General features: G+C 36.1%; 1 protein-coding gene across 1 annotated transcript in view; it reads left to right on the top strand.

The window, feature by feature from the left end:
- Hook1 (hook microtubule tethering protein 1) overlaps window positions 1-22,179 on the top strand; it is a 39,106-nt gene extending 16,927 nt beyond the window's left edge. Inside the window, exons 6-22 of the mRNA XM_005074309.4 lie at window positions 176-243; window positions 1,366-1,428; window positions 2,292-2,375; window positions 3,392-3,558; window positions 4,805-4,945; window positions 5,943-6,144; window positions 6,680-6,790; window positions 9,803-9,890; window positions 9,968-10,028; window positions 10,292-10,432; window positions 11,998-12,091; window positions 13,520-13,554; window positions 14,045-14,127; window positions 14,722-14,822; window positions 16,495-16,596; window positions 18,347-18,415; window positions 18,951-22,179. Coding sequence (XP_005074366.1) covers window positions 176-243; window positions 1,366-1,428; window positions 2,292-2,375; window positions 3,392-3,558; window positions 4,805-4,945; window positions 5,943-6,144; window positions 6,680-6,790; window positions 9,803-9,890; window positions 9,968-10,028; window positions 10,292-10,432; window positions 11,998-12,091; window positions 13,520-13,554; window positions 14,045-14,127; window positions 14,722-14,822; window positions 16,495-16,596; window positions 18,347-18,415; window positions 18,951-19,121 — 1,781 coding nt within the window. The 3' untranslated portion in view covers window positions 19,122-22,179. The remainder of the gene's footprint in view (window positions 1-175; window positions 244-1,365; window positions 1,429-2,291; window positions 2,376-3,391; window positions 3,559-4,804; window positions 4,946-5,942; window positions 6,145-6,679; window positions 6,791-9,802; window positions 9,891-9,967; window positions 10,029-10,291; window positions 10,433-11,997; window positions 12,092-13,519; window positions 13,555-14,044; window positions 14,128-14,721; window positions 14,823-16,494; window positions 16,597-18,346; window positions 18,416-18,950) is intronic.
- The last annotated feature ends 1,181 nt before the right edge of the window (window positions 22,180-23,360 follow it).

Below are 23,360 nucleotides of genomic sequence, written 5' to 3'. Positions count from 1 at the left end.
ATTTAAGTTATTAATGTTGAAAATTATTTTCTTGTTTTTAATGGATGTGTTAGTGAATTAGTGTATTTATATGAAGGATCATTTATGGTAAATTAACTTCCACACTTCTGTTATTGAGTAGTTAAGAAGTTACATAGAAGAAATTTTATGTCAAATTTAATTTTTTTATTTATAGAGCATATTAAAACTATAATGACCCTGGAAGAATCTGTTCAGCATGTGGTCATGACTGCAATTCAAGAGGTAAGTGACACTCCACTAGCTACAGTATGAAAACCTTGAGTCAAATTACATAAAACTGCAATTTTTTAACAATTAAAATATGTTAAAAGCCTTCAAGCTCAGTTTTAGAACCTCTAATTCTAAAAGCTTTTATTTTAATTTGGTGCTCAGCACCAAACCCAGTATCCAGTGTCTAGCTATTGCTAGGCAGATTCTCTTCCATGGATCTAAATCTCCAGCCTCTTAAAGTTCTTTTCAATACCTTCTACTAATAAAAGCACAATAATCAACCTTAGTGCATGTGGGACATTCCATTTCCCTCTCCTTTTCCTGCCAGTAAGGAAAGTTCCTGACATTAGTGTAGTGCTTCTCAACCTGGGGCATGACCCCTTGGGGTTGCCTGAAATGACTGGGAAACACAGATACTTACATTGCACTTCATAACAGTAGAAAAATTACAGTTATGAAGTAGAAATGAAATTTTATGGTTGCAGGTCACTAAAGCATAAAGAACTAGATTAAAGGGCTGCAGATTAGGAAGGTTGAGAATTTGTCATCTAGTGTATCTGTGTCATGCGTATTTAGAACTTCAGATGTATGAACACTTAGATTTTGGAGTCAAGTAGCCTAAATTTAAGTTTATCATTATATGAGACATAGTAGAAGGATATCAAATTCTTGGGGTTGCTATAGACTCTTAATCCAGTTATAAATCTTGGGTGGAAAGTGTTAATTTATGCCATATAAGTTATTTTTTTTAAGCGGGGCGTGATGGTACATACTAGAGTCCTTGCTCTTGATGGAGAATCACAAGCTTTAAACCAGCTTAGTCTATCTCATGAGAACCCAGACTAGAAAAAGAACAAGATAAAAGAAATGAAATTATCCCCTATTTAAAAGCAAATTTGTGTTTATAGTCAGTAACATGTCTCCTAAAACTTGAATTGTAATTTATTCTTAATCTTATCATTAATATGCTTTAATGTTCTTACTCTAATGAAGTTTTTATCTGATTAGTGTTCTAAGGATCATTTTATTAAGGCAAGAAAAAGTTAAATATAAACCAATTTATAATACTTCAAGTAAGTAGATATGTATAAACATTACACTATTGTACTTAACTTTGCTATTTTAATTTCCTAGTTGATGAGTAAAGAAATAGTGAGCTCTCCTGCAAGTGACACAGTTGGAGAATTAGAGCAGCAGGTAAGATTTTAATTACATGAGAGACAGTAACAATAGTTTCCCTACCAGTTATTCACAAGGTTTAAAATGATGTGCAGCGATTCCTCCTGTGGAACTGAATGTGATTTGCTGTAAAAGCCTGCTTTGATATTAATGTGTTTTTTAGTGAATGTAAGGAGTGACAGCTTTAGTGTTTTCTGTATCCATGTTCTAAGAGTCAGTGGCACTAAATATTCTAGCTAACCCATTGATAGTTATGTGGCCCATTCTACATGGTTATATCATTAAACAGTAGAAAATTTTTAAGTCTAAAATCTTTATTATAGCTTCAATACTGATGCCCTCCACCCCAACAATTTCTGTCCTTTTGTCTGAGATTGAAGAAATAGCTCAAAGGCAGACTCAGGATCTTGTGACAGTGTTTTTTGCATAGGCTAAAGTTCTCTTTCTTTCTATAACCTCATCAGAGTGGTCCAGGGAAAGGCGGAAAGAAGAGGCCAAGTGCAATTCTAGATATTTCTTTTGTAGATATCTGGCTCCCCACCCCCCAGCCTGGAGAAATATTAAATATTTCAAATTTATTTCTGCTAGAAATTTTGTTTAAATATAAGCATATTTTTTACATATTTTCTGCAATGTTAAAAAACAGAATCTGTAATAACCTTTAACATATGTCCCAAGAATTTTCATGAAATCTTATTTATGTCAAACCTTATCTCTATTAGTAAGATTATGTGAATGTCACACCAAGGCAACACATGAAGGCTCATTAGTAAACAGGTAAATTTCAAGCATGAGTTCTAATAGCACTATACATGTGTCGATAGATAGAAGAGTTTAATTCACTAAATATGGTTCACTGAGAATGGTGTTTTCTGTTTCAGCTTAAAAGGGCTTTAGAAGAGCTTCAGGAAGCGGTAGCAGAAAAGGAGGAGCTGAAGCAAAGATGTCAGGAACTGGATATGCAGGTATGGACAGAGAAAGATGGGATGCCATAAGGGAAGGGTCAGGGCAGCGTGGGTTTTATAACATGGTAAAAACTTGTGTCTGCTAATAAAATCAGAGAGGTGGATGATTCTGAGGAAACATTTGAAAAACCATGAAGCAGTGTGCCTCCTAATCTCAGGGAAAATCACTCTATGTTCTCTCAAATCTTCCTCATTCCTGGTGTTTCTCCTCAAAACAAAATTAAAATAACCAGAAAAATCCTTGTCAGTATCATTGCTCCAGGGAATGTATCCACCTATTGGAAATACACATAGTAAACTTTTTCAGTAATCTAGCAAATGTATACTTTTAAATGAAAGGCCTTACATAGTGGTTCATGCCAACATTCGAGTACCTAGGAGACTAAGACAAAAAGACAGAAGTGAGAGAGCAATCTGTGTTCCATGGTGTGAATCTGTCTCAGCCCTGCTTCCCCTGAAGCAGAAAAACCAAAATATTTGATTAACGACTGCTAAATAGTTGTCTTCTTTGGTCAAAAGTTGTTGTTCATTTAAGTTTAATTTTGCTGCTTTGGATTGGCTGAACTTAGTGTTTTCCTTGACTACTGGTGCTTACTAGAAATGACTAGAGTTAATTTTATTACATATATATTTTTATTTTTATATATATTTTCCTTGTGCAAATGAAAACAGTTTATCTGGCTTTAAAAAATAATTATTTAACTAAATATGCTTGTCTCCAGAATATGTGACTGTGGTTATTTTCTACTATGAACCTAAAATTATAATTTAGGCTGAGAAAATGACTACATCTTGAAAATTAGCTGAGACCTCAAACTATTTGTACTCTGAATTTAGATTTAGAAACTGGTTTGATTTCTCTTGTTTGATCTAAAATTCCTATACTCGGAATTCTAGTGTTGGAAGAATCCTTAAAAATCATCTATTAGTCAAACTGTTTGATTCTTCATTCAGAATTAGAATACAGAGCTCCCAGATCATCAGAGGTCGCCTTGCTATTGATGTTTGTTTCTCAGGTGACAGCACTTCAAGATGAGAAGAATTCACTGGTCTCTGAGAATGAGATGATGAATGAAAAGCTTGACCAGTTGGATGGCTCCTTTGATGATCCAAATACAATGGTTGCTAAAAAGTATTTTCACGCACAGTTACAGCTAGAACAATTGCAGGAAGAAAACTACAGGTACTATTTTAGTAGAAATTATTGAGTTTTATTAAACTAATATTTAAAGAGCCATAATTATCAGTAGCCAATAATCGATAATTATATGTATACTTAGGACATTGATTAAAGTACACTAACAAAAATACCAAATGGTGTAAGCAGTGCCTTCCTCACATTGTTCAGTTAGGTTAACCAGGTAGGATATACACAGTAAAGCAAGAACTTCAAAGATAGAAGCCAGGCATTGGCTAGAGGCAGCAAGAGTTGGGGGAGGGATTGCAGAGAGCACCTCCATAGAAGTAAGTTAACAGAAATGAAAGGTTTCACTTTAACATTTTGCTCTTACTTTAACATTTTGCTCTTTAAAATAAACAGCCAAAACTCTTACCGTTAGTAAAGGTTAGTTGTTTCTGACTGGGCTGACTACTGAACTTGTGCAAAGACCTTGAAAGCAAGTATTTTGATTGTGTTTTCATATCATTTCAAACTTGTAAAGGTGTCAGGGTATAAGGAACTCCTTCCTGTATGCCTTTTACAGATGTTCCATGGTTGTTACTATTATTATGAAGCTTTCTCTGATTAGCACACTTAGTATTCAGATATTTTGAGAGATGCAGATTCTGTAGCCTCTGCTAAACTTTTGCATGTGTTTCCTAAACAGCAAACCTTAGCATAATGGTACTAATTAGGAGATTGTTTATTGACATGGTGTTCCTGTCTAAACCACAGAGCATTTGCAAATACAATCAGTTATCTAAATTTCTTTGTAACTTTTTTGTGTTCAAAATGGAATTCAGGACTTCATTAACTGATATTGCTCAGTGGATGCTAAGTGTCACTCTCATTCTTTATTTAAATGCTCTGCTCTCCTAGATTTGACCAGGTCATCCACTGAATTCTTTAAATGTACACTTTCTTAGGAGTACTTTCTTTCTCACACAGCAATATGCCCTAGACTGATGGTCCTTAATTTGTTATAATCTGTTCAGAATTAATGTTTTACCTCCTTATAGATCATTTGTTTCAAAAAAATTACTGTATACATTTTTCTTTGTTTTTTTCCCAATAAAAGTTCAGTTAGAACATAAGAGGTAAAGTGAAAACTCAGAGCATTATGTACCTTTCTTTTGTGTTTCAATATTAATGACTAAGAGTTGCTTTAATTTTTTTCCACTTTTGAATTTAAGTATGTCATACTAAATTCAAATCTCATTAAGAAGACAAAGGATGGAAACTATATTAAAAATTATTTCTTTTTTTTAAGGCTTGAAGCTGCAAAAGATGATTACCGTGTTCACTGTGAGGAGCTTGAAAAGCAGCTGATTGAATTTCAGCACAGAAATGATGAGCTGACAAGCCTTGCTGAGGAAACCAGAGCCCTGAAAGATGAGATAGATGTTCTTAGGTAGGACTTGTCCGGGTGCTTGTGCCTCTTCGGAGCTGTTCTTCAGATAACTTGAGTGATTTCCAGTCTTATCAGAACTCCTAATATCGCTGTGCATTGATCACTTTTTATTTAGACTTCTGGTCATCTTCTGTGCTCATTAATTAGAATTGTATTTAAAGATGTAGTTATGTTCAGTTCTTGTTAGGATAGTTTCACATCAGAACCCAAAACCCAAAATGATAATATTTTCTTAGAATTTTGTAAGTAATACATGTTAGTTGATTTTGTCTACATTATCACATTTTGGGAAACTAAGCATAGGTAAGAATTCTAGCGTTTCTTTCAGATGGACTTGTCTGTGGGATAGAAATGATTGCTTGCTGCTGCTGTGATGTATTTGGGAGTGTGTATGCATGTATTGGGAGCCTGAGGGACACCTTATGAGAGTTGACTCTCCTCCCCCATGTGGGTTCTGGTGACTGAACTCAGGTGTCAGGCTTTTGGGGAGCCACTTCAGCCACTGGGCCATCTTGCTAGGCCTCTTTAGTATTTTTACCTGAGTTTTAAATACCAATTTGAAAATATCATTATAGCTATTAATTTGGTCCTATGTGTGCTATTGAAGAAATTTGATTGTTTTTCAGTTCATTTTTGCTTTAGCCCAGTTGGTCAAATAAACGTTCTTCTAAATAAAATTGCTTTGCCAGACAAATTTGTTAATTGAATCAACTTTGTAAGCATGCTAGATACTTACAGCTCCAATAAACTACATATGCAGTTTGCCTGGGAACTGTAGATAGCTCGGAATAATTTAGTTATGTGTACCAAATCATGCATTTTGGTACATTGTGCTAAAAGTCTGTCAATCTGTCAGACTTGAAATATTTTACTTGTTTATGACTTTAAAACAAAAATAATGAACTCGAAATGGTTTTAGGCCTATGTTTTTGTTATTGTTTACAATACTGGTTTTGCACCTAGGAAAAATGTGTGTGCAAACATTTTATTAATGCAGGACTACCTCTGACAAAGCAAATAAACTGGAGTCAACAGTGGAGGTGTATCGGCAGAAGCTACAAGATCTCAATGACCTCCGCAAGCAGGTGAAGTCTTTACAGGAGACGAATATGATGTATATGCACAACACCGTGAGCTTGGAAGAGGAGCTGAAGAAAGCCAACGCAGCGCGTGCACAGCTAGAGACCTACAAGCGCCAGGTGGGAGATGTCGGGATATCTCATTGATTAAATTAAAGTTCAATATTGTGACTCCCTTTTTTTTTTCAGAGTGATACAGATGTTAAGTATCGATTGTAGTCAGTTGTGTGCTCCTGATGAATTTCTTCTTCCTGTAATTGTAGTTGAGGGGACAGTTAAAGAATCTGACTTACCTATGTCTTTCACCTTTTTATTACTTTATGAACTCTTCAGTTTTCCATGTTGAACTTTATTGTTTGTCAGTGTTTTGGAGTTGGAAAATTGCCTAGACAATGATAGAGAAAATAGCTCCACCTTCAAATACTCTGTTGTGCCATTTATCAAATAACCTAGAAAAATATTAAGGTAATGTCTACTTTTAAATATTTTGACTTATTTGAATGTTGAATTTCTTTTGTAATTCTTTTTTTCTTTGATGTTGCTTTTCTAAATACTTAGAATTAAAATGCCTGTTTCCAGTTCATCCTTTTCATTTATTCAATCCTGAAAGTCGACTAGTATCACGAACGATTTTTAATTTTTTTCCCGCCCAAAGGTTCAGGACCTTCACACTAAGCTTTCCTCTGAGTCTAAAAGAGCAGATACACTAGCATTTGAGATGAAGCGGCTTGAAGAAAAACATGAAGCTTTACTCAAGGAAAAAGAGGTGATGCTTGATGAGAAATGGGGGGGTTTTTGTAGCTTTGAATAGCCTTAACCCTAATCCTTAACCCCTGAATCCTAAGCATATTTTCTTCCTAGTGATTTCCTAGTTTAATGCCTTATGTTTAAGTCTTTGATCCCATTTTAGTTGCTATATCAGTACACAGTGAGAGAGATGACTTGATTTTTTTTTATTTTTTATTTTTTTGCGGGGGAGAGGGGAGAGCAACAGTAATTGAAGAGACTTTCTTTTCTTCAGTGTATAAGTTTTTGCCCTTTTGCTGGAGGATCATTTGACTATATAAAGGCCTGGGTTTATTTATGGTATGTGTGTTCTGTTTCACCGTTGTTGTTTTTTTTTTTTTTTTTTTGCCAATACTCTGATTCTGGTTGCTGCTCTCTGCAGTACAATTTGATAGCAAGTACTATGATGTTTCCATTGTTTGCTTGCTTAAGGATTACCATGACTATAATTCATAAGAATTATAGCTTTTTCCCAGTCATTCTTTTATGAAGATGTTATTATCAATTCTTGCATTGAGATTGCACTAAATCTTTAATTTGGGGTGGTTTAACATTTTAGCAATATTATATGATATATAGAATACTAAGGAAGAATTAGAATTGATTTAGTGAAACTGTAGGACAAAATTTGCACAGAAAATTAGCTGTTTTATGCACAATCGTGCAATTACTGCAAAGCAACCATGAAAAAAGTCACAGTGACAATTGCTACACAATAAATAAGGTACTTAGTAAAGTTTAACCAGGAAAGTATAAGACCTCTGCAGTGAAAGTTAGAAAACACTGATGATAGAAATTGAAGACAACACATAGCAAAATGCAGTCTCTCGTGTTCACACTCTTTATTCAGCCTTACTAGCTTTTGTCAGGAGATAAAATGAAGTTACAGCCACAGGTCCTTAGTCTTAATGCATGTTTTCTAATTCTAGATTTTCAGCTATCCCTCTTAAAGTAAGGACCATCAAAAACTATTGGCATGTAAGCACATACCATGTCTTCTACTTCTTTAAAATATACTGTTCCATGATTGTCATTTAGCAAGCATATTGCTATGACAGGAAAGATTTCAGTTTACTGGTTACTGAAGCTTTATTCATAATAGCCTGTTCTGTTTGGCAGACCTGTGGTAGGGAGAACATTATAGAAGTGGTGACGTTTTGGAGGATGAAACTGTTAGCTCATGGTGGCTGGTAGGCAGAGAGAGGAATGTAGGAGGTGACTAGGACAAGAGCTAAGCCCCCAAGGACATGATGCCAGTCATCTGTCTCTCCAGCTAAGCTGGAGTTTTGATTCTTCACCATCTAATACCATCATCTTGTGAAGCCACCCAGGATTAATCCGTTCATCAGTTCAGAGCCCTCACTCATCTCTGAAGAGCCACACCCCCAGTCTCATAGTTGTGCTTTGCTCATATTCTAGGCATTTTTCAGATCAGTGGAGTTCAAAATTGCAACCATCACACAAGGCTTTGAGTATGTAAGCCACTCTTACTGTAATCAAGTTTGAGAATACTGTTCTTCCAAAAAGAAATTCTTTACATTAGCAGGTAGCTTATAGTCTGGTCTCCTTTCCATTAGTCATAGCCACTTTTTAATGTATGTGTTGACTCTGCATTTTCCTGGCCTGACTGAAGCATGCAGTGACATGACTAAGTTTTGTGATTAGCCTGTTCAGGGTCATTCATATTTTAGCTAAAGCTTCATATGGTGTGCTATCTATTGTTACGTGATGCCCATTGTGTTGATACAGCATGTTTCATTTGTTCAGTCATCCATGTGTGGATATTGAGACTCATCCCACTTTGGGCTTTTATGAATATTACTGCTGGTTTATTCACACATTTTTATATGGGTGTTTTTCATTCCTGTGGAGTACATACTATGACAAGTGGCATAGTGGCATATATCCTCGCCAACACTTTTCTGTCATTTTGATTTATTTTAACTATCCTAGTAAGTATGAATTTTTACTTGCATTTTCATAATGACTAAGGACACCGAGCAAGTATGTGTACTTTATGGCTCTTAAGATCCTTCCCATGCTTCCCTTCAATTATTTGCTTTTATTGTGTAAGAATTTTTTTATATATTCTGGATGCAAGTCCTTTCTTAGACAACTACTTTTGAATGTTTTCTCTAATTCTGTGTTTTTCTTCTCATCTTCCCAATAGTCCTGTTTGCAGCAAAAGTTTCCCATTTACTTTGTCACAGTTGTCTGTTTTTCTTTTGTTTTTACTTCTTTGTTTTCACAGGTTGAGAGTCTGGCTGTTTTATGTAGTCTGTGTTCCATTTTGTACATGTTGTGAGGTAGCTTCTACCTTCAGTCACTTGCAGGCTGCTGTCTGCTGTCCCAGCATCATTTATTTAAAAGAATGTTCTTTATTTATTGAAACTGTCTTGTCACTCTTGTTATAAGTCAGCACACCACGATTGTGTTATGGTGCATACATGTCATAGGATGTGTAACAGAAAGAGCAAAGCCTATATGTTGGAATGCATTAATAATAGTGTACTCACAGTGGCACATTGGTCACAGCAATGCAAGGTGTTAGAAATACTGGTAGTGGGAGAGATGAAGAAATGCATAGGAACTTGGGGTTTTCTGATCATTATTCTAATAAATAATAATAAATCATTCTTCTAATAAAAAACTGTCCCCCAAAAGAGCCGACTAACCAAAAAGAAAAATGTACGTTCTTGCCCAGAAATGTAAGAGCATATTCTTGCTTTCAGTTCTCTTACATTGATCTATATGTCTAGCCCCTGTGCTAGTATACCTCTGTCAGTCTTGATCATTATAGCTTTTTAGTCAGGTTTTAAAATCAGAAAATGTGAATTCTGGCCAGGCTAGGTGACTCAGTAGATAAGAGTTCCTGCTGTCAAAACTGAGAACCTGAATTTGATCCCTGGACCCCACGTGGTGGAAGGATTGCATGCACTGTCTGTTGGTTGGTATGGGGGTTATAACTGCTGATATAACAATTCTTTTCTAGCGACTGATAGAACAGCGTGACACTCTGAAAGAGACGAATGAGGAGCTACGGTGCTCACAAGCACAGCAAGATCACCTAAGCCAAGCTGGTAAGTCGGGCAAATTTAAGTTTGTTTTTCTAATGGCTGAAATACTCATGGCACACTGATTGATTTCTGTTCCTTAGATGCATCTGCTACAAGAAGTTATGAGAACCTTGCTGCTGAAATCATGCCTGTGGAATACAGGTAAACTTGTTCTGACTGATAACCCTTACCTAATAGTACAAGTGCCAGCTGATTTTAGTCTCTCATTCTTTTAATTTGCTTCTCTTTTAATCTTTAATAAAGTTCATTATTACACAATTAAAAACAACTTTCTTAGTTGTTTTTACTCCAGCAATTTAAAAAATTATCAGAAGTAAAATTTTATGAACTATCAGAGTAGTAAGCAGTCCAGTGTTTTTGATAAAACTGTATTGTATTGAAAATAATTGCTTTTCTAACTTTAGAGAGGTGTTCATTCGACTGCAGCATGAAAACAAAATGCTTCGCCTGCAGCAGGAAGGGACGGAGAATGAACGAATTGAGCAGCTGCAGGAGCAGCTGGAGCAAAAGCACCGCAAGATGAACGAGCTGGAAACTGAGCAAAGGTGACTGTTGCCATTAGAAGTCATGTGACTTGGTTACCTAAAAGTGAGGAACAGAGTTATTGTGTGAATAAATAGCATTTCCACGCAGGTGCTTATCATCACTGTAATCGTTACTCTGAAGACTTGGAAGAATTTAGATTAGTGATATTATCATAAAATATATGAATAATGTGGTCATTTTAATAGACATGCCTAGCCAGGATACTTAAACTTGATTTTCACTAGATATCCTCAAAACTAAAAGAAAACAAATGCGTAAATAATGGTTTGGCTGCTACTACAGTTGTGTGTATAAATAGGACACAGATTGTATAGCCAAATTTTTGAAATTTTAAAAATTTTCTCTAATATTATCAATTCAGTTTTCAGTAGCATATGAAATAATAACCTAACACAGATCAAAACTTTGATTTTTAAATAAAATGTTTTACTGATATATGTATGCATATATATAGAGGTGAGCTAAAATTTCTCGTAAAAATTCATTTATGTTTTAAAAATACTGGTCATTCTACAATCTTGGACATGGGAATTTTCATTTTAGTCATAGAATCATACTTACATGAGACTAGAAACAATGCTGCATTTAAACAGGGTGTTTTTTGTTTGTTTGTTTGTTTGTTTTCTGGTGTGGTCAATTAAAATTCCACTTTGCTTAATTAATTCAGTCACTGTTTCTCAGCGAGTTCCTGAGATTCGGACTGTTGAGCTGTAGACACTGGAAGAATGTGGTTAATGTATTTGCAGCAAATGCTGTGCTTTTCTGGTCCCACTCAAGTGCCTTACACTTTGTGTAGTCATAAACAAGACTTAGATCTGATGTCTATGAATTTCCTGTCAGAATCTTCCATACTGACCTACCTTTTCTGCTTCAAACTTGTTTTTTCAGGGTTAGAACTGCAGCCAGGGCTTCCCAATGACAGACAAGCAAGCACTGTACAGTGCACCATCTCTCCACCCTCATAACTAATAGTCACATACATTTGAGGGCCAGTTAAAATCCTCCCTGAATTAGCGACCGTGATCTCCTTTCTGTGGATAAGCAGATGAAAGGGTAAGAAGCTCACTGAAGTCAGACAGCTATCAGCTCTGGATGCCACATTGGAAGCATCTGCTGGCCTGGCTGCAGAGTGTCTTCTAACTTACCTCATCAAGGAGATATTCACTATAGAAATGGGTGCAGTTGGGCTTGTTTATCTAGCTTTTACCAGAGTGTCAAGAGACACTGGGGTTCCACACACTTGAACCTTGTTTTTCTATGAGTCAAACGGGGCACATTTGAAGAGACTTGACTATTATTGTTTCAACCTTTGATGAACTAATAAAGAATGGTAGACATGTGACTACACTCAGATGTGCACATATATTTGCTTTAATAAGGGAGGAGTTCTTTCTAAGCTACTTGCTGAGAAGTGACATCCTGTTCTATTGTGCTTGTCACAGATAATTGTCTTGTACCTATTTCTGTTATCACTTCCATTAAATTACATGAATGCACTGTAATAGACCCCTAACTGCTGTAACTTTAAATATGAGAAGATAAATACCGACTCATGTCATGATAGGCTGAGCAAAGAGCGCATCAGAGAACTACAGCAGCAAATTGAGGACCTCCAGAAGTCGTTACAAGATCAGGGCTCCAAGTCTGAAGGCGAAACTGTGAGTCCTTAACTTGCTGTATACATATTTTCTAGTAGTTTCCGCTATCCACTTATCTGCATTTGAAATGGTACCCTTCTCATTGGTGGTACTGTGAAATACCGTATATATCTGCATAACAGATGCAGTGATTTTGCCAACTTGAAGTCTTATAGATTGCTCATATATATTGTAAGGTGATTTCTATCTGTCCTGCTCAGTATCTATACTTAAGTTCTCAAAGTTTTGGCTCAGAGTAGTATACTTTGAGGCCCAAGGGATCTGCTGGGATTTTACCAAGCATGGCCTGAGGAGAAAACAAAATGAGAATAATTAGCACTCAGAATTGAAAAAGCTTCCTAATAGGAAATGAGTGATTTCCACTGACAGATCATTCAAGAAATCATGAGTGAGGAGGACATTGACAGAGTTTTGCAGACATCACCCCTATTGCTTCAACGCTTCCAAACCATCTCCAAGTGTTTCAGACAGTGGTGGCTGAGAGAAGAGGACTTGAAAAGAGACATATCTAGCAGTTTTTTCATACTTTACCTGTATATGTGGGGAGGAAGAGAATTGAGAGAGATGAAATTAACGAAAAGCAAAGACAGATCTGGATGTGTTAGCCTATACCTTAATAGGAAACTACTGGTGGGGGAGGGAGCTGTGAAGTCAGGAGAGGTGGAAAGGCAGATGAAAAGGGCTGCATTTCCCTTCTGTTTTTTGCATACTTTATATGATTTTCTCTTTTTTCCTTGGGGGCTTGGAACATAGAAGTCATCTCATGCATGGCGGCATCTCATATGTGCATATATACGGTATTGTACCCTCTCTAATACAGATATTGCTAAGCCATGTTAGGGAGTACTTTTAAAGTGGCACCTATTTGGGGGACTACATTTTGGCTTGCAGTGTTTTGAATATTGTTAATTTCTTCACCAATTGTTTTTAATGTACTGATGCCCATGTATCAGCATTTTACAGGTACCTAGTTGATGCAGAACTGCTGCTGTAGTTTAAAGTACTTTTAAAAAGGAAGCATTTTAACTTTGTTTTTGACAAAACTCCAGAAGTGCTTTCATTTATGACAGTTTTATAAGATAAATATTTAAATCTGTATTTGTTAATTAGACAAGGAAATGTTTGATACTCCTCAATATATCACTTTCAGCTTGGATTTGCTTTTTTCCATCAAGTTCAAGTTTAATTTTATTATGTTCAAAAATAAGCAGACTTTTTCTTTGTTACTGTTCTTCATTTCCTATCCCTTTTTATGTAAAAAAAATACCTAAAACTTCAGATTTTTAGGAACTGTGCTATTACAAGTACATGTTTTGAAGACTATTTTCACATAATATACCTTTAAAAGAGGTGAAGACATTTAGATGTTTGGGACATTTATCCTTCCCAAGTGAGTCATCTTAACAGCAACTATTTTTAATTTTATAGTCCAGCAAACTAAAGCAGAAGTTGGAAGCTCATATGTAAGTAAAACTGATGTTTCATTTCAAAGGGGAAGGGATGTAGAAGCTCTTGGAAAATGTCCTTTTCTGACTTGGTAAACAAAAGAAAGCTCAGGCCCAGACTACACACTGCTACCAAGAGCGAGAAAGCATGTTCCACTGCTCATGCCTAGCAGCCAGCCTAACTCCTGGCAGATTTAACCAAGGAGACATTTCTTAACCAAACAACCGACTCGATGTTGTGGCTGCTAGCCCTATAGAGCCTTTCCTTTCAGTTGTGTAGGAGGTGCTGATGGAAAGGAAGGCCAAGGCTTTGGAATACACCTTGTGTCAGGTGTATTAACATCCGCATGGCAGGCCCTGTAGTTAGGTAAATAGGTTCCCACTCTACCTGTGGGGAAATGAAGATCAAAGGCATTCTTGCCCAAAGTCCAAACATCAGTGTGACAAAGACCAGTTTTCATTCTTAGGTTTGTTTGACACCAAGCTCCATGCTCTCTCCAATACTTAGGGAAAAACTAACAGAAGTCCATGAAGAATTACAGAAGAAACAGGAGCTCATTGAAGACCTTCAGCCAGATATAAGTCAGAATGGTAAGTCTGTGTAAAGTCTGGACACACTTCTCAGCGTCTGCCCTTCCAGTGACGCAGATAAGAAAACAGACCTGTCATTACACAGTGAATAGTGTGCACATTGCATCAGAACCATGCTAATTTTTAATGCTGTCTTCTTTCACATTTGATGTAGTTTTTAAAGCAAAAAACAATTTTGATAAGATGAACTGATTGATATAAAGGAGTATCAAACATTGTAAATTTTAGTCAAGTAAATATTATAGAATCTATACTGTAGTAAAATAATTTCAAAATAGATTAAAATGAACTTCAAAGCAAAAATAATGTCTTATTTTCTTTCTATGTGATTGTGCTTACATGGAACAGTAAATTTCACATCTTTAATACTTGCTAGAAAGCTGGAAACAGCTAGATTATAGACACTGACTGAGGATACATTACTTGTAGTTCAGAAGTTTTAGATAAAAATAAATTACAAAGAAGAAATTAAAGGCTTTTCTTAGAAGTTATCTTATCAGTCATTGGAAAATAAGTTTGATAAGTGCAATTTTTGTATGAGGATCAAGTGTTTTGAGTATGTGATAATTGGTTTAATTTTATTTTCACAAATAGTCCAAAAGATCAGTGAACTTGAAGCTGCTCTTCAGAAGAAAGATGAAGACATGAAAGCGATGGAGGAGAGATATAAAATGTATTTAGAGAAAGCTAGAAATGTGAGTGACCCACTTGCTCAGCTGGTTGCTTGTACCCGATGTTCTAGTCGGCGCTATAGGTCTGTGTGTGAACCTAGTCACTGAGTCCTCCTCTGCCTTGCCTTAACTTACCTGTCAGGTCTCTGCCATCTTCTGTGTAAGTCCTGTATACTCAGTCTGACGTAGTGCCAGACAAACATGACTTTGGGGACATCTTCAACACTGGCAGTAGTGACCTTACTAAAGAAAGGATTACTGTAATATAAACTCTTACTTATGTGCTAAGATCTCAGCACATTCCCTGAGAACATACTTTACCAGAATGTTAGCAAAATAAACGAAATGGTTTACCTTTTTGGAGACAGTCTTTTGGAATATACCCAATTGGCTTTGTTTTACACTTTAGAGACTTACACTCTATCTTGATGTTTATCAGACTAAATTCTTTATTGGAAAAAGCATGGGCTAGGGATGTCGTAGGTTGTTTCCTTTGGGGAGAAATCACTTACAGAAGAAACCGAAAACCCAGGGTCAGCGCTCTGAGCAGCCAGTCTCAGCTGCTCTCTCCTCAGGCCTATATCCCACACGCACCATATGCACCTGTGGTCACACCCAAATGGGCATGGTCAGTGCCACAGTTACCTAGTAAGATCTCTCCCCACAATTCTTTCTTTTCTTTATTGTATAGTTTAGCTCAAATACTTGCGAAGTATTGTTTTCATAGTCTTATTTTCATGATACCACATATAAATATTCCATAGGAGGTTAATACATTCTTTTCTATTTAAGAAATTTTATGGTGGTACAACTTTAAAATAATATTATGTTTATTTGTCTTAATGCTTAGATTCCGTGTATTTACCAGTTAAGATGTCAATACAAGCTTTACCAAAAGATGAACCTCAAATCTCAAGACTTCACATGATGGGCATTTCCTTCCTAATTGTAGGGGCTCTCAAATGCAGTCATACAGGAGTCCAAGGTTTATAACATTGTCTAACCAGTAGATGAGAGACAATAGAGACTGCAGAGGAAATACATAATAGGTCAGGCTTGGAAACAGCAACACTCAGTGGGCGAGCTCTCACATATGGGCCACATCTAAAAGGACACAAGGATGTAACGTAACTGTGTTTCAGATAATAAAAGGAAAATAGATTTGATAAGCATACAGGACCCATGTTTGATTTCTAGCACCCACTTGGTGGCTCACAGCCATCTGTAACACCAGTTCCAGGGAACTGGTTGACCTTTTCTGGCTTTTGTAGTACAGAGCAAACACTCTAGAGATGAGGTCAAGAAGGCAGTGAAAGCCCTTCATTCAGGGCTACCTTTTATTTGGAATGAGGTAGAAAACGAGGCTTCTAAGCATGACCTGACTTAAGCTGTTATGGGGTTATGGCCAGGTCACCACCTAGTCACCTCTCAAAATATAATGAATAAATTAACTTTAAAAAGCTAAACAAACCTCAGTGCTCAAAGTTTAAATAACAAAACAGCTAAGTAGCTGCCATTGAATACATAGACATGAGGCATTTGGTTCGGTGGTGTTTGTCCATTTTTTTTGTTCTTTAAATGAAGTTGTAAATAAGCTCCTAGTGACTTTGTGGATAATCTATGTTATAATTTTTATAAAACATGTTCTTACATTTTTGATGCTTTTAAAGTAGACATAATTTTTTTCTTTACACAGGTAATAAAAACTTTAGATCCCAAATTAAATCCAGCATCAGCCGAAATAATGTTACTCAGAAAGCAGCTGGCAGAGAAGGAGAGAAGAATTGAGATTCTAGAGGTAAAGCTCCATAGTCACTCACCTCCTCACTCTTCCCTGGATTCCTGGGAATTAATGTCATCATATTTGTCATCCATGTTCAGGTTTCATAAAACCTTTACTAATCATGGTGTGACCCTGCTAACTGGTTAAGTTCTTAGCTAGTAAAAGCATTTTTTAACTGCTCTTTCCATCATTTTTATGAAGTCATGTGGGCATAGCATTGTGCAGTTTTATGTTAGATTCCATCATTACTTTATTAGTTTCTTTAATAAAATGTTGTACAGGGCCACTATTTTCAACACAGAGTCAGTGCTGTTTTTGAAATGGATACATAGAGGCCATGCTGAGCTGTTTTCTGGACTCCTCATGGTCTCTTTTCACATAACTAGAGCACAGTCTGTTCATTCACCATTTCCTTGTATGATTTCCAGCAAAGTCAGTATGAGCTGTGATGCAATTATTTTTACTCAAAACTTTTAACACCTTCTCTTTCTTGCATGCAGACTATATATACCAGGCTGGTATATGCCTATTCTCATCATTTTTCCAGATCATGCTGTGTTTGTAAAATGCACATGGAAAGTGTGTGTCTGAAAAAAAATGTGTTAGTTTTTCACATTCTAACTGAAATACCCAACTCTCTTCCTCTGTGTTTCCTGTATTTACACAAAATGAGCTCGCACCAAGTTCCAGAGTTCCAGTTCCCTGAAGTCCTCTTGCAGAAGCTTGTTTTATACTTTTTTACCTTTTGGTGTATATTGAAATATCTTGAGAATGAAGTGTCTGTGTCACATTTCTGTAGCCCCAGCATTAAATACTCTGTAAATCAGAGGCCAGGATTGCAGGTTTACTGGTACCTTATCTTAGTCCTCACATCTCTTGTTTGATAAGATTTGACTGGATAATCTTTGAAATCTTAGTTTTTCAAGTGCACTGACCATTCAGTTCACATAGGAAGCCAGTGAAGAATGCCCACCATTGCTAATGTTCAAAATAGATCCCTAAAAGAGTGATAACAAAATAGTACCTCTCACTAGAGGGCTCTGAGGAAAAAGCCTCTGTTAAGCCACAGCATATGGGTGCTTAGTTTTAGTTGTTCATTACTTGTGCATAAGAAGAAAGAGAAGTAGAATGGCGGAGTGTGTTGTCTGGGTGTTCGGCCCTGTGCACTTTCTGTACCGAGAGCATATTGCTCAGGGAACATATAAGCATTAAGTGGTTTATATGTGTGTCATCTGTTTCTGGTGCTCATCAGAACTACAGAACTGACTGTATTAGGATGATAATAATAATAATAATGGTTAGAAAAACTTGAATCCATACAGTGGTGCATGCATATAACCACTGGTTAGTCTCATTAACAGACTGCCCAGAATTAATAGGAAAAAGTTGTGCTGAGGAGCCTAGAACTTTGTTGAGTCCTGTCTCCTCGGTTTCTACTCCTCCATAGGGACAGCACCATCTTGATAGTTCAACCAGTTGCTTTTGTCTCCTCAAGACATGGGAATTAGTAGCACAGGAATCGCTCTCTATAGGTGTGTGTGTGTGTCTAAATTGCTTTTTCTGAGTAAATTTTCTAAAATGAAGATTATGATTACACATATCCTTTGCCTTTCCTAAAGATGTCTTGATTGTGTTCAGCATAATTCACTCTTTTATTTTCACTAATTTTTCTCCCAACAGTGAGATAGTAAAGAAATACTGTTTTCAGTAATTTGGGGGCAGTTCCTAATATTTTAATTGTCATAATCATTAATTTATTTTTTAGAGTGAATGTAAAGTAGCAAAATTCCGTGATTATGAGGAAAAACTCATCGTTTCTGCCTGGTATAACAAGGTATGTTGCATTTCAATGATGAGTGGGGTTAAGTCCAGGTGATCACTTTCTTGACCAGAATAATAGAAGGAAATATGTTTTATATTAGTACAATACAGTTGTGTTATGAGATCCAGTGATAAATTCCTTCTCTCATCAGAAAACAAGTAGCCTAAACTAGAGTACTGTGTCCATAAAGCAATATATGCAGCTGCTGTCTTCCCCATCTGGCTACTAAGCTCTTCTGTGTGGTGTGTCTGTCCAGCTAGTACAGCAATGGTTCCAACACACACATTTTGGGTGTTTTTCATGTTATAATTAAACTTAGTTCTGGGATGATGCCTTAGGCTGCTGTTTTTAATGATTTAAAATTTAGAGGATTAAAATAGAGACAGTGATTTTAGTATCTTCTTCCTAGCCTTGTAAGACATAGAAGAATCAGCTTTTTTATCCTTAATTTTTTCTCTACTGATCAGGAAACCATTAGCCTGCTAGGACTGCTGTAATAATTATGTTACTTTTTGCATGTTGCTTATTTTTCCAATTCTTTATTCAGAGCCTGGCGTTTCAGAAACTGGGCATGGAATCTCGGCTTGTAAGTGGCACTGGTGCTTGCAAAGACACCAGTGCGGGTGCTCCTGCTCGGTCATTCCTAGCCCAGCAGCGCCACATCACCAACACCCGCAGAAGCCTCTCTGTCAAGGTCCCAGCTGCAGCATCTGACTAGTCTACAAAGCAAACATGAACAGAAGTGCCTCTTTTGTACCCCAAGAAAATACCAGATGGAAAACAAAGGTTAAGATGCTTGGTAGCAGCTAGTTTTGTTTGGATTTTGTTTTGAGATAGGGTCTCCTATTCCCCAAACTGGCATTGAATTTACAGTGTGTTGAAGGATGGCCTTGAACATCTGGTCAGTCCTTCCCTCACGTCCTGCGTGATGGGATTGATAGTTGTGTACCACCACATTGGGTTTATATTGTGCTGCGAATCAACACCTGGCACGTAAGTCAAACCATAGACCAACTGAACTACATTTCCCACCTTGGCATGAAAATTTACCAAATTAACAAACAAAATACAGAATCAACTCTGTCTCTGGGCAGCACTTTTGAGTAGTAGGAAGTGTGATATAGCAAATATTTGTCTTGAGATGGTATCATGTGTGGGAAATCAACTGCATATTCCAGCTTTATGCTTTTGGTTGTGACAGCAAGTTAAGTAGTTTGCAAAAAGTAATATATCTAGATTTGCTTTATGGGAAGCAGTCTCCAGTAAGGCATGTAGAAAACAACTGTGCAAGGTAAACTCTTTGGCCTCGTGTCTACAAAGCTTTCCTCTACTTACCAGTTCTGCCCTCAGGAGGATACTTTGTCATGCTGTGGAAGCTATAATGCTCGGAAGACTTTACTGTTGGAATGAATTTGTCCTGTAAAAGTGACTGATTGGACATCTGCAGTTTCTCTGAGTTACATTTAAGTTTGTACATGTACTGCTGTAAATGAAGACTTTGGAGGGCTTGACTGAAGTGTTAAGGTGGGAAATAAACTAGTGTTTGTAAGAGGTACCTTTCTGTTGGAAAGCAAACTAGAAGGATACATGTTGAGGTATCCACATGCATTTAAGCATAAGATTGTTGTGGCCTTTGCCTTCTAAGAGGGGGTATGGCTTGTATAATTTTGCCTCATTATTGAAAAAAAATGATGAAACAGCTTAGGACCAGTTCTGTTTCTGCTTACCTCTAACAAGTTTCTAGAGCTGGGTTGTGGCATTCAGTTCATTTCTGCCTGACATTTTTTTTCAGAGTTGTTACTTTCTAATTTGGGGTCACTTTTTTAAAGTCACAATGTTGGAATATTAGTTGTTAAATCAGTATTGCTTGATGTAGCCACAGGTGGTTCATTCTTGTGTCGAGACACATTTCCATCATTTGTAGCCAAGTTTCTATCATTGTTGAGAGTTCTGTTAGATAGTGTGTCACAGTAAATCTTGTCTTTTTGGGAACTTGGAAAAACTCTTTGATCATTAGACTACAGAAATAAGAAGTGTTGCATCCATTTCATATCTAAAGAGGAATCAGATAGCGACAAGAGGACAGCAGACAACAAGTGTTGCAATATTGTGTGTACCCTGAATGTTAGCAGGCATTCTGTGAGGGTGCATGCTTGTGGCCTGCATGATCCTAGTTGGATCAGCTCCTCTCCCCTCATAGCATGAAAAAGGGATGCTAATAGGTAAACAAAATTGGTGTAAGCCAGATTGAACTGGCGGGCTATAGAGCTGTGGTCTACATTTTATTCTTAGTCCTTCATAAATATGAGTATTGTTCTATTTGAAGTGTTAACTCATGTAGATAACTGCAAATTCTTGCTCAGTAATTATTTAACCACTTAAAAATACAATAATTTCATGGTGATTGGGGTCTTTGAGATTAGTGGCATCTGCTGGGATATTTTGTTTTTTCAGGGTTTCTTCTGTTGACTACCTCTTAGATTTTGATGCTTTGTGCATTTACACTGCTGGTTTGCATTTTTTGTGTATTCTTATGGCGTCTGCCTGCTTGTATCTTTTAGTGAAATAAGCTTTGAAAATACTTTAGCATGCTATTTAAAATTTTCTAAAAATTGTGGCATTTGGGTATATTTTTGTTAATGAAGATAATAATGTTAGTGTTTGTATTTGCTTATAACTAAGATTTTACAAGTACGCTTTTAATGGAATTTACTGTAAAAGATCAACTTCAATAAATTAATGTTTCCAGTGCAATTGCTCATAAATTTCTAAATAATGTAGTATAAATAAGGGCATAAGAAAGGTTCTTTTTTTTTAATAAAGAAAAGGCAAATTTTCTGATTTTTCTAGTTTTAAGTAGAGTTTCAAATGTTTGATACGTGTTTATATAAAACTATGTAAAGTTCTATATGATCAAGACTAATCACAGAAATTGAGGCAGTGACCAAGGAAAGATTCTTTCCGTGTATTGTTTATGCAGTGAGACCAGTGACCTGCCGGGTATAAAACAAATGTGTTTTCAGCTGGAACCATAATTTTTACAAATGTGTTGCAAGGAAGGATTGAATGCACAAACATGGAATTGACAGAAATTTTATGTCCCAGTGATTATAACGTTAGAAATACAAGCAGTTGAATTTCAAGCAGTTGTCCTTGGATTGATACTCCTTTTTCTTTTGGGATATAATTATGACAGATTGTTTATCTTGGGATTAACATAATGAATTGAGAAATATTTGAAGTTTCTTCTTTTTTTTTCAATGATTAAGACTAATGATTTAATGTAAGTTAAAAATGTCTTGCCTAGCTTCCTTTAGCTGAGTACCCCTTAGTAAGATATGGCCGGTCATCAATGACTGGATGTCAGGCACTTCACAAACACACCTGCTTCTGTGTAATGGTATACATCTGGCCTTTGGCAGTGATGGTGGCAGTGATAGGCCAGTGTAGTGTCATTTTATGTAAAAATGAATGTCTATGGCGTGTTATACATACAGTCTTATTATGATCCTGTTTGTTGCACAGAAATAGTCTGGACATTTGTAAAGCACAAATCATCAGAGGAAATAGTGTGTAGTTATTAAACTTGAGGAAGTTTCAGTGCAGTGTTTAGTTTATAAAAAGGTCCTTTCTATTTTCTATGGCAAATACTGTCACACTTGAAAAATAGAAGCAATACTTGATTTATTTTTGTAAGTATTTAGAATATTATTTTAAATAAATAATTGTCAATATAATTGTGAAATGTTTTAAGTAAATAAACTTCTGCTTCTGTACCAGTTGGTTGTGGTGTTTTTAGTGGCTGCAAATGCATGTTTATTTCCTATTTTAATAAAGGACTAAACCCACTTAGATTGGTAAGCAAAATTGCATGAATTCAAGTTTATTTTCTGTGTGTGAACAAGTTGCATAAAAGTGATTTTGTGTGTACTTTGTCCTCAGTTTCACCACCAGAATGTAGATGTCTTTTGTTAATGTGGACTCTAGAACATTTCTAGGCATATAATCTCAGGTATACTGAGGGCTAATCTCGAAATCCATTCTTGGATTATCCCTTTACTAATAGTTTCCTTAATGTAATTCCTGCCCTGTCGAGGTGATAATTTCATGAACATCTCAAGTTTACTGGTTCTTCCTGCCAACTGATAACATACTGCTAAGTCCTTGTAGTGAATCATAAATGTGTTACTCCAACTTTGAGATTCTCTGGGTTATCTGCTTTGAAAAGCAGTCTTCTTGCTGGGATTTTCCACTAAAAACCATTCTCGCTCTTCTAGTGTAGACTGCTCTTTTACTTTTTCTTTTTTAATGCTCAAATTGTTGTAGATTTTGGTAATTTTTCAGAATCATGAGATGTTGACTGTGCCTATTTTTACGAGTAGGCTCAATGCATTTTGAAGGAGTGGATCTTGGGAATTGTTTTTTCTAGAAGAGAAGTAACTTTATCAACTGATTTATTAAAAAGAAGGCACGGTAATTCAAAAGAAGAAACATTGATCTTTTCAATGACTATCTTAAAATAATTGAATTTTGGCTATTCAGATAGATAACTTTAGGTTTCCTCTTCACATCAAAGTTACCATTCCATATAATTATAACCCTTTCAGTAAAAAGAGAAATATTGCCTTGGATTAGGCAAACTATTACTAATTGACATTTTAAAAACATGTTTAAAAGAAAATTTTCCTAAAATGGTTTTCATAAAGATTCATGTCCAAAGAAAGGGCAATGAAAATAGGCTCAAAGAGAGATTATTTGTAAGATCATGTTTAAATGTATGAGTTTATTAAAAACATACTATACTTAAGGTATTAGTCTCTTTTTACTATTTTTTGAAATTACATTATTCTAGCTCCTCCCACATACCCTCTCCTAAATTTATGGCCCCTTTTTCTGTAGTAGTTATATACATAAATATTCCTAAATACATAAATACTACCTGCTTAGTCCAGATGAT

This window comes from Mesocricetus auratus, unplaced genomic scaffold, assembly GCF_017639785.1.
Source record: "Mesocricetus auratus isolate SY011 unplaced genomic scaffold, BCM_Maur_2.0 Super-Scaffold_100014, whole genome shotgun sequence".
Lineage (NCBI taxonomy): Eukaryota > Metazoa > Chordata > Mammalia > Rodentia > Cricetidae > Mesocricetus > Mesocricetus auratus.
Note: the sequence above shows the minus strand (reverse complement) of the source record. Positions and strands in the feature narration are given on the sequence as shown.